Source organism: Squalius cephalus (assembly GCF_949319135.1).
Source record: "Squalius cephalus genome assembly, chromosome: 11".
NCBI lineage: Eukaryota > Metazoa > Chordata > Actinopteri > Cypriniformes > Leuciscidae > Squalius > Squalius cephalus.
The window spans coordinates 29,508,338-29,520,622 of record NC_137132.1 but is presented as its reverse complement, the minus strand read 5'-3'; the positions used below and the strand labels follow the sequence as shown (position 1 = coordinate 29,520,622).

At 36.9% G+C, this 12,285-nt stretch overlaps 1 protein-coding gene across 2 annotated transcripts in view; it reads left to right on the top strand.

Moving 5' to 3' along the window:
- Positions 1 to 474: 474 nt before the first annotated feature.
- foxo1a (forkhead box O1 a) overlaps positions 475 to 12,285 on the top strand; it is a 44,189-nt gene continuing 32,378 nt past the window's right edge. For both annotated transcript variants that reach the window (XR_013822723.1, XM_079885858.1), the window contains exon 1: positions 475 to 1,363. Coding sequence is in view for 1 of the 2 variants with exons in the window: in XM_079885858.1 (XP_079741984.1) it covers positions 815 to 1,363 (549 nt within the window). In the remaining variant the exon portion in view is untranslated. The remainder of the gene's footprint in view (positions 1,364 to 12,285) is intronic.

Genomic DNA, 12,285 nt, shown 5'->3' with positions numbered 1-12,285 from the left:
AGCATGTATTTCACTACACAAAGTAGCATGGGTTTTGCGTATTAATGAAAGAGCAGGCTATACTGCAAATAAATGCAGCCTAAATAATTGTATTTATTAAATCCACCAAAATAAATGAGAGATAAATAGAAATATATTCAATGTCCTCATTGGTTCCCCCTTATGTACAAAATAGTTAAAAATGTAAAAGAGATAAACACTACGGTTCATAAGATCTGCTGTTTCCAGAATCATTCGCATGTTACATAACAAGCTTTCCTTTACTATTACTATTTTTTTACAATAGAATTAAACAAACAAAAAGAACTGCGTTTCTGTTATGTCCAAGCAATACAATGTAGCTGGAAGCCACGCGGTCAAAACGAGTGAGTATTTTCATAATATCCAAACTCCGTGAAAGTTTGTTTACTAGTTTTCAAGAGGAGGAAAACACGGGTTGTTTCGCTTTCAAAAGCGCGCCTGTGATTGGCTCTCGGCGCTTGTCAATCATACTCGGGGGCGGCGTCAGGTGACATATGATAGTGAGTTCCAGTAAAGCGCACTTAGAGTTTTAGTACACAGACATTCAACAAGCGACAGCAAGAGCACTATCACACACTACTGGACTGGACTGGATTACAAAACTTCATAACAAACGTCAATCTGATGCCGTTCTACCCGCGCTGTGACCTTTCCGTCGTTTCCAATGTGACTAAGTCAGCTTAAAGCAGGAACTAATTTCCTTTCTGTTATTGTTTCGCGTTTCACGTCTTTTTTTCTTTTCTTTTGACAATCATATGTGACATTTTAAGAGGCAAACAGTATTGCTGGTACCATGGCTGACGCAGCCCAAAACCAGATGGTCGAGATCGACCCGGACTTCGAGCCACTCTCCCGACCCCGCTCCTGCACTTGGCCGCTCCCGCGACCCGAGTTCCCTAACGCGGCCGCCGCGGACTCCAACACCTCGTCCCCGGCCCCGTCCGTCAAGCAGGAGCCCTGCAGCAACGCGGACTTCATCAACAACCTCAGTCTGCTGGAGGAGAATGAGGACTACCCCGATCAGAAGCCTCTCATGCTGTGCGGCGACTTCCAGTGCCAGGAGAACTGCATCCATCAGCAGCAGCAGCAGCAGATCCCGAGTCACCAGCAACAGGTGCCCGTGCTCTCCTCTCCGGTGGCCGCAGCCGCAGCCGCGCAGCGCAAGAGCAGCTCGTCCCGGCGCAACGCCTGGGGGAATATGTCATACGCGGACCTGATCACCAAAGCCATCGAGAGCTCCCCCGAAAAACGGCTCACCTTGTCTCAGATCTACGACTGGATGGTGAAAAGCGTCCCTTATTTTAAGGACAAGGGGGATAGTAACAGCTCCGCCGGTTGGAAGGTATTTATGTTTTCATTTTGTTGGTCTGTGCGTCACCCAGTTGCGCCAGGAGTTTTGCGTTTTTACGCGGGCATCTTTTCAAAACAACTTTTAACGCGTCTTGGTTACCATTTGCTCCCATTGAGTTGCGCTCCCCTCCGGCTGTTTTGAAAACAAAAAAAATGTTGTCTCGTTTCAGGGCTGATTTTTTTGGTGCATCCTTCACTTATTGTTTTAGGATTGTCATGGGATTGTCAATAGTCTCCATTCACTGTTGTGTGGGACAGATGATTGGCTCTCATTACAGGGAGCGCGTAGCGAGGTGGTTCAGCGCAGTCAATAGTTCAAGTGCTGACCCTTGTCACATGACAGGTCCCGAGGAACAAGTGTTATAGGTGCCTGTGGACTGCCAGGGCTTGTAGGATCTTTCAACATTTACAGGTAGAGGTCGTTGGAGTTAGGACAAGATCAAGATTTGGACCCAGACCATTGCCAGAGCCCCTAAAGTTGCAGTCACATTAATGAAATTTCAAGGGCAAAAGGGTGAATTGTCTATTGTCAATATTGTTGCAAAGCACACAATTCACATAAAGATGTCACTTTCAAACAAACAGCTTTTTGTTGGTTAATAGTGAATCCGCATGACTAACTTTAATCCTTTAAATCTTGAAATCTTTCGCCCTCACGCAAAATTCCCATTCGCGTTGATTCCTATTAAAATGACTGGATTTCACCCGTAAAGATTTGCAGAGCAACTGTAAATGTGATCGTATCTTATCTCAAATCACATAGTCGGAATTCATAGAAAATCGCCATCCTCGTAACTGAAATAGTTGTTTTCCCATGGGATCTGGTTGATTTTATCAGAACAGAGAATCAGGTTGAAAAATGAAAATCAAAATGAAAAATTGAAAGATCAAATTCCTACGAAATTCAAATGAAATGAACACTCTTTAACTAAAATAGTTGTTTTCTCATGAGATCTGGTTGAATTTATCGCTGTGGATTCAAGAGAATCAGGTTTTCATCTCATTATTCAATTTACTTAAAAAGAAAAATTGAAAAAGTTTAAGTTCGAATTCATACAAAATGCATACGAAATCGCCACATCTTAACAAAAATAGTTTTCTCATGAGATCTGTTTGAATTTATAATAACATTCTTTTATCAAGAGAATCAGATTTTCATCTCATTTTCAATTTTCCCAAAAAGAAAAATGGAAAGTTCAGATTCATACGCAATGCATATGAAATCGACACTTCTTAACTAAAATAGTTGTTTTATCATGAGATCTGGTTGAATTTATCGCAACATTCTTTAATAAAGAAAAACAAGTTTTCACCGTATTTTCAATTTTCTTAAAAAGAAAAATGGAAAGTTCAGATTCATACGCAATGCATATGAAATCGACACTTCTTAACTAAAATAGTTGTTTTATCATGAGATCTGGTTGAATTTATCGCAACATTCTTTAATAAAGAAAAACAAGTTTTCACCGTATTTTCAATTTTCTTAAAAAGAAAAATTGAAAAAATAAAGTTCCAATTCATACAAAATTCATACGAAATCGACACTCCTTAACTAAAATAGTTGTTTTCTCATGAGATATGATTGAATTTATTACAAAATGATTTAAACAAGAGTATCAAGTTTTCACCGTAATTTCAATTTTTCCAAAAAGTAAAATTGAAAAATTGAAAGTTCGAAATTATACAAAATCGACACTTCTTAACTAAAATAGTTGTTTTCTCATGAGATCTGGTTGAATTTATCACAATATTCTTTAATCAAGAGAATCACCTCATTTAAAAAAAAAAAAAAGATGTATTATATAAAATAATTTTAGGATAAACTATCCTATTGGCATTGTCAATAAAAAAATTAAAAAGTTTAATGGGGTAAATAAAGTTATTGGGCTCATAAAAAGAAGTGAAAAGAAGTTGTATTGCACAGGAACTAGAGTTGGACATAAGACACATAGTGTGAAATTATAAAACTGAGCTTTGTCATGGTTATACGTCATCAAGATTAAGACTAAGCAGAAGATGCGTGATAAGGAGGATCCTAATAAAGGTGACATGCTTGTACCACCGGTATGCCTGAACAACCCTGGCAACCGGAGAAACAGGAAAACAGTGGTTCTCATATCCATGGAAACCTCGTTGTTAAGTGGGTCCAAAGTTGTGTTGTTAGGTGTAGTGCATCATCACACAACACGCTATTAATATCCGCGGGATTAACCGTCAATACCCCTCTGGTGTTTGCCAAGTATGCTACGCGTGCAAGTAAGGATCCGCCCCGCACTCTGATTTATTGTGTGTCTGTGTGCCAGCATTCCACAATTGTCATGCTTTTGTGCGTCCCTTGTGGAGGCGTAGGCATGGATGACCCGAATACGCATGCGTGCACCTCTCTTACCTCTGACGACACATTACTCTTAGTAGCACGGGCAGCACTCGGTGGCGTTCGCATTGTTATCGGAAGCACATCTGATAAACCCAAGGTCAAATCTGTGTATGTGTGTGTGTGTGTGTGTTTGTGTTGTGGTTGTAAAACTGATATGATCTGTTGAATCTGTGCCGTGATTGGATGCTCAGTATGTGACTCATAATGGGGCAATGTTTTTGAGAAACCACAGGAAATTTCCCGCAGGAACTGTTCAATTTTATTCTGATCTCATAAACAATGTGGCGCTGGTAATGATCAGTTTCCTCGGGGGCTTTTCACACACACGCATCTGACCGTAGATCAGCTTCTGTCAGTCCAAACCAGTGTGCTGAAAGGAGCGAGAGGCTGAGAGGAGTTGAACATCACTGAGTCTGGAAGAGTTACTGTAGAGATAGACGTCATTTAGTTTTTTTTTGTTGGAGAATGACTAATATCCACGAGTGTTAATGTGTTTAAGGTTGCCTTGTTTATTTGTACTGTGTATAAATGTTGACAGTGGGGTTAAACTGAGCACTATATAGTGACTTTGTCGGGTCACTTGGCCACGGTGTCCATCCTGGATAATGCAGATTTTTCATTGACACTACGAACATGCAGGTTGTTTTTGTGTGTGTGTGTGTGTGTGTGTGTGTGTGTGTGAGAGACAAACAGTAAAAGTAGTATCCTACAGTGTGACATGCTCCACTTCAATTATTTTATGATTTTAAATATTTGTAATTATTTGTATATATTTTTTAATAATAATAATAATAATGAAAACAATTAAATTCATATTTATTTGTATAGAGCTTTTTACTGTACATCTTTTTTCAAAGCATCTTTACAGAAGAAGCATGTTTCAAATATTACTATCAAGAAACCAGAGGTGTCAAGGGGGAAACAAATCATTGATGAGGTATTCATTTTAGATTTTATTATTATTTTAATATAGGCCTAATGTAGTATAATAATAATTTTCCATAATGTATTATTATTTTATTTTAAAAAATAATCAATTAACCAATTATTTAATACAAATCGGAAAAAAAATTTCAGAAAATAATACTATTGATAATTTATTTTAGATTGAATTAAAAACAATGTATTAATCAATTGTTTCATTGTTTAATTTAAATGTCATTCAAATAATAAAATAATACATTGAGAATAATTAGAATAATTATTTTTCATTTTGCATAACCTTTAAAATGAACTATAGTGAAACCAAAACATTGGTTAAAATTAATAATAATATATGAATATATATTATAATTAATAATTATAAATAAATAAATATTTTAAATTAATGCTAATAATTAATTTTAGAATTAATTCAAATTGTATTAAAACTATTATTTCATTGTTTAATTTACATTTGATGTTTCAAATAATAATATTAATAATAGGCTAAATTGAGAATAATAACACTTTTATATAAAAAAAAATACTTTTTATTTTTTTAATGAACTAATTGAGAGACTGCATGGTCTTTTAAAATGCATTTGTCATATTGCATGACTTTTAAAATTGAGTAGTGAAATCCCTCCAGGCTGTCAGTTCTCCACAGGCACTTTTTTAGCCAGCTTTGTTCTCTCCCGAGAGCTGTGTTCACAAAGAGAAAAAGGCAAGGGTGAGAGGGGCAGAAATGCATCAGTGCTGCTTCTTGCACACATGGGCTTCAGTCCTGAGGATTCGACAGTAAGTAACTTTCGGGCGGTTAATGTCACACCTCCAAAGGGTAAATTCTTGAAGCCAGGTTACCGTACCCGGGTCACCTTTTATCCAGTTCCCACAATCCACTGAAATCCAGTGTCAGTTAGTCTGAAGCATTGATGCATTTTCGTAACAAGATGTTGGCGAACTTTGGCATGTGAAATTTACAGACTAAAGACTAACTGAACATAGGTTAAATGGTCACATTGGTTGTTTAGTGAAGAAGGGAATACAGTTCAAAGTGAATACCAGACGCTAAGTACACATTCCTTTGAGATAAATCTGATGTTTACTGACTCTTAAGCTTCTGTTAAATCAATGGTTTGTCACTGTTGTTCTGTTTGGATGCCTGTTTTAATATATCTGAATATTTAAATAATAATAATAAAAAAAAAAAAAAAAAAAAAATATATATATATATATATATATATATATATATATATATATATATATATATGAAATAAATTATTCATTTAAAATTATATATAACTAATTTATAAACTAATATAAATTAATAGGCTAATTAAATCAATTATTTCTTATTCATAAATTAAAAAATATATATTTATAATTATAATAAAATATAAAAGTATTAGATTAATTATATACAATATTATAAATATAATATATATATATATATATAATACAATTATTGTACAATGCAAAGGAATAATGAGATTATTAACACATTATATATATATAAAATTATATATAAATTATAATTTATAAATTAATAATTAAATAAATTATTAATTATCAATAAAATGTATTTAAATAAATGATTACATACAATATTTATATTAAATAAAATAGTAACAAGTCATGAAAAATGTATGTATATATATATATATAATAATCTGAATAAATACATCTACAAAATATAATATAACCTATTTTTCATTTGTCATTTTTTATTTTATTAATATTATTTAAATATGATTTATAATATATTTATTTTTATATAATAAATCAAATACAATTTATTAAATAATGATCAAATCAAATCATTTAATTGCCATTATATATTCCTTTTAAAATCCTGACTGTAATAACTGTTATGATATCTGTACATAAATTTACACATTTAGACATGTACTGTTTTCAGCATGTTTCGTTTTACTCAATGACAAATGTCCTCTATTAATAGTTTATAAAACCTAGTGAGTCAGTCATCTGTGAGCAGCTTGACACGATCGCTCTCCTCTTCTCCGCAGAGCACATCATTTGCCATCAGAGATATTTGTTCAGATTTCAGACCTGATCATTTCTGTTTTATTTACTTTGGCTATTTCAGCATTTCAACTCTTCGGTTATGTATAGGCACGTGCACTAACCACTAGTCCACACGTTCAGTCTAGGTCTGAGTTTCGTTCAAGGTCTCAACCCGTGTTTCAGTTCAGATTTTGCACAGGCCCCAGCTTTGACTGCACATGCGTCCGATGGTTCCTGTGGTGTATATCATGTGTCTGTGGAGTGGTCAACTCTAGTGCTCTTGCATGTGTTGGGTTTGAAAGGTTGCACGTGATATGAGGTCTCTGAGTGTTTCTGAACAAACATGCCTAGACGGTTGGGCTTGATCTGTGCTGTGTTGCTCTTGCTAGATCTATGAAACACGTCACTCTCGCAGTGTAAATATTTGACGCAGGCCGCTGTCGCCAATCACTTGTTGCGCTCTTTGATGTCCCCGATCGATGTTCCTGTCCTGTGGGACGTCACACTATCACTCCTGTGATAAACCCTCCTCCAATCACCTCTTTCAAAACAATCACAAACAGTTCGGCCTAGTGAGATTCTACAGTTTTTTTGGGGATGGAATGAAATTAACCATTTAAATAATGATAATAATAATAATAATACAACTTGAGAGTGGAATGACTGATAGATTATGAGATTTATAAATACGCTGAAATGAAAGTTACAATTTAAATAATAAAAATGATGATGATGATAATAATAATAATTAGTGTTATTACTGTTATTATTATTTAATTAATATGGCTAAAATGTGTTTTGTAAAAAGTTTAGTGTGTGTTTACTCAAAATATTTGAAAAATAAAAGCAAGTCATTAAAAATAAATCAAATATTTGCAAACAAAAATGGTCTTGGTTTTCTCTTTTTCTTTTCGTAAGTGTTGTTTAATTAATATTTATGACATAATAAACAGAATCAGGTATTTAATATACCCCTTAAATGTTTATTGACTTGAATGATTCTTCAACCGAAATGAAAGTTTTTGTTTAGCTGGAAACCGAAACCAAAAATAACGTTTACTTAATAATCGATAAATTAATCAAATTTATTTAATAATCAACTCTTAAACAGAGACATTGAGTTGTATATAAACAGTTACATTGCATATAAGGCAAATGCATAAACATTAATTTACTTACTTATAATTGAGTATAGAATTGATAATTATAAGGCATTTTTCAGAGAGCTTTGTGTTCCGTGTGCCCATACCCGCTCCCTGTGATGTTTTCACATTGCCTCCTGCTCAGTTCATTCCCTGAAGAGCCGAGAACATTAGCTGGAACATCATTCCAAGAATCACATATTTTGGCTCAAGGAAATCTGTGTCTTGCTTATGAAGCTCCTGCTGGGACAGTGCAGTTTGGATACCAACATCCGTCCAAACGCCCTTGACCTCCCCTCCGTTCTCACCTCCTTCCTCTCCTCTCTTCCGGTTGTCGTTTTGCGCTTACGCACGGGCCGCTAACACTTAATCGAATATGACTCTGCAGAAAATGAGTTGGCGTCGGCTGTTATTTTTTAACTGCGAAAGCTGTGAAAAGCCAAAGTGACGGATAGAGATCTCCTCGGCCGTCTCCTCGGGCTCCGGCTGCCCGACACACGCGCTTTTGCTGGAGTTCAGATAAGGCGACACTCATTAAAGGTTGCATAATGAAACGTTTACTGGAATCCGAGAGCTTCGGGCCAAAGTCTGGTGCCACTTGTTAGTCAGTGGAGCTCCTTCAGCGGAGCGTGAGCGAGACGGGGGGGGGGCGTCTCTGCTCCTCTTGTGCACTAATGTGACCTGCCTTTCCCAATGCAGACCCAACAAGCTGACGTATAAGGGCCGGTGGACATGTCATTTCGTAGCACGTTCTATTTCAGGCTTTAGTCTTGCAGTAAACCTCTTTTAAAACCAATAAATCCAGCTTGAGGTATCGCTGTCCTTTCTGTCTACACCCTGTTATGGTGAATGTATGAAATGCTGAATCACTATTCCTGGCATGCGAGTAGTGGTGTGTATGCAAGCGCATATGTGTGTGAAGGTGTCGTGTATGAAGAAAGGAGCGTTTAGTTTGAAAGGCTTGTTTGGTTTACTTCAGACTCTTTAAAAAAGGGGAGTCCAATCCTGCTCAAGATTTGGACACCCCTACTTTAAAGAGATAGTTCTTCCAAAAATGTTTATTTTACTCGACTTCCTCTTCCTTTCTTTTGTGGAACAAAATAATTTGTTATTTTGAAGAACATCCTGGTCACTATCCTGGTGAACATGAGGCTTTCAAGCTCCAAAATGATTTAAAAAGCAGCATAAATGTGGTCCACATGACTCACAGAACTGTATTCCAATTCGATCAGTTTGTGTGTGGAAGAGATGGGATTCATTTTTTCACTGAAGGTCTTGACTTTCTCTCTTTGGCGCGTTCATGAAAGTTTGTGAGACAATTAGTAACAACATCTGAATGGGCAACAAATAATTGGAGTTGGATTTTGAATTCAATTAATGCCAGGGACACACTTAACAACCAGCTGAAACATTCTAAGACTGACTGAACACACACTTACAGACTGTTTCCATACACTGCAATAGATTTTAAACACCAACTGTGAACACTGACTGCACGCGACTCGGCGCGTATCAAATTACTTTCATAATCGTCCTGACAGTGTGTCCCCGGCTTAAAGGGTAACTCTCGCCAAAATGCACCCTAGGGTCTTTTTGTTAATCTACCCAAGGCAAACTTTCGTTTAAAAGCATAATTAGGATGGAAACGCCACTTTTAAGTTTGACCGTATTTTCCTTTTCGGTCAGATTGCCTTGTGAATGGGAGTAAATGGAGCACGACTATAGCCGCGTTTCCATGCCCTACAAATTGCGCAAATTGAAATTGCGAATTGAAAATACGCCCAATGGAAACACGTACATTTCGCAAAAACTTCCATTTATCGCAAAAAAGTTTTTACGCTCGCATGAGGTGGTTTTTCAGACAATTCGAAAAAGAAATATTTCGCAAAACTGCAATGGAAACAGTTTTTGCGCATTTACAGGTCACCTGACTTAGATGACGCGGTGTGTTTGGACAGAATACGAGACAGAGTTCTTTATTAAATTCATATAAGACAAAAGAATTACAGGAATAATGGATTCTAAACCTCAAATAAATGCCACAATCAAGACCTCGAAGCAGAAATGAGGGAGAAACAGCCAGAAACACCTCATATGTGCCGCTCACAAGTATAATAAGGGTCGTTCCTTACCATTAATGCTTTGAAAACACACATGCATCTCCTTCGATTAATAATAATGGCTAGTGCAGTGGCTGGGATATAGTACATAAACCTACCAATGTCCGTTGCCATAGTTTTTGGAATGATTTTACTTATCGCGAGAGGAAAAAATGAACTTTTAGTCGCATAACATCGGTTAATGGAAACGCAATAGTTTTTTGTCGACATTTAGAACAAATCGCAAAAGTTTTGCGCAAATCTGTAATGGAAACGCGCCTTATGATAGCATCAAAATCGCTATTTTTAAAACACTAAGAAGGTTCGACACAACATGAAACTTTGCTCGATGTATCACCAGGGGCTCTACACATGAACTTGAGCATTGACTACATTGTTTGTGTACACAGAGTTTAGCCTACTAAAAAGAAAGGTTTTGAACAACTCGCTGTCGCTGTTGTTGTTTCCGGCCGCCGGCATTTTGTCAGTCAAAAATAGTCAATCTCCGAATGCAACGTAACAGGGAGGAGAGTAAAGATGGAAAGCTCCTAAAGCTTAGTTCCATATAAATTCACGGATAATTTGTTGTTTTGTCGTTAGTGAAAATCAAAATTGACCTTGTATTTGAAAAAGGATCATCATATAAGAAACTATACTAAAATTCAGAATCAGTTCATTCACATTCGGAGATCGGCTATTTTTGACAGTCAAAATGCCGGCGGACGGAAACAAGCTACAGTGAGTTGTTCAAAATCTTTCTTTTTAGTAAACTCTGTGTACACAAACAATGTTCTCAATGCTGGAGTTCATGTGTAGAGCCCCCGGTGATACTTCGAGCACAGTTTCATGTTGTGTCGAGCCTTCTTAGTGTTTTAAAAATAGCGATTTTGATGCTATCATAGAAGTGCCCCTAGCACTCCCATTCAAAAGGCAATTTAACCGAAAACGAAAATACGGTCAAACTTAAAAGTGGAGTTTCCATTCTAATTATGCTTTTAAATGAAAGTTTGCCTCGGGTAGATTAACAAAAAAGACCCTAGGTTGCATTTTGGCGAGAGTTACCCTTTAAATGTTCAATGAATCAATTTATCTCGGTAGAAAAGCGGTTGGAATGATTTAGGACTCCGGAGTCAAACCGATGCGTTTTCTCTTTCATTGGTCAACTCAGTGATCCAGTCACAACGATTAACAGCTAACTGGAGAGGAAGATTTTCAGTGAATATTGACTTAAATGTTGATATGTCACAAATATATTGTATGGCTTTAGAATATATCTCACAAGTCATTTATTACAGTCCTTTTTCATAGTTTTGGAGCCTGAAAGTCCCAGTCCTCGTTTACTTCCATTATATGGAAAAAGGATATTCTTCAATTTCACCTTTTGTGTAAGCTTACATATTTGAAACAATGTGAGAGAATAAGTGGGAATAAAAAGTGGTACTCCTGGAGGGTCAGTGTTCTGCAGAGTTCTGCCCCAACACACTTTCCTGAAGTTCACAGCAATCCTAAAGACCTTTATTAACCGATTCAGGTGTGTTTATTTAGGATTTAAACTAAACTCTGCTGTATAGTTGCCCTCCAGGAGTAGGATTGAACACCCCTGCTTTAAGTTCATGAAAACAGAAAAAATGACTTGGCTTGACATTTTATTTTCATGGAAGTTGAGATTGGTACCTGACCCTGTATTGCTTCAATGCTCTTGTTTACCTCTGTGACCTCAGAGAAGGCAAGAAGAACCAGAGACAAGAAGCGGAGATTTATGTTGCACCCTTCTCCAGACTAAACAGACCACTGACAGACAAAAGGGAATTAAACAAGAGCGATGTTTGATATTCTTCAAGTACCGTGAGATCCAAGGGACATATTAGCTGGCAATGATAAAATGTTCTGCAGATTTCTGCTCTCCCGCAAGTGCTTGGTGGTCCGGAGAAATCAGACTCAAACTATTCATCGTCATTATAGAGTCTGTTCTCAAGAGCTACACAATTTCCAAATGGAAAGAAATTGTCAGAGCCTGAACTCTGACTCAAGTTTACTAACAGTTGTTCTTATTTCATTTATCAACAATGAACTTAGGCAAGGCAGTGTATTTTGAGCCGCGTTACATAGCAATCTGAGTTCCCTCACCTATGATGTAAGAGTGCACTGTGGTAAACCCTTCCAAGTAGGACAGTTCCGGCAAGTCCGCAGCCGACCTTTGAAACCATCTGCTGAATTTAAACTGGTTGACGAGGTGGAGGGGGAAGTATTTTGGGGCTCGACAGAGCCAACGGGGGTTAGCATGCCTCTCCCCACACCCTCCTGTGCCCATCTGCCTGTCCGGGCAGGGTGACAGGGTGGCGTAACTGCC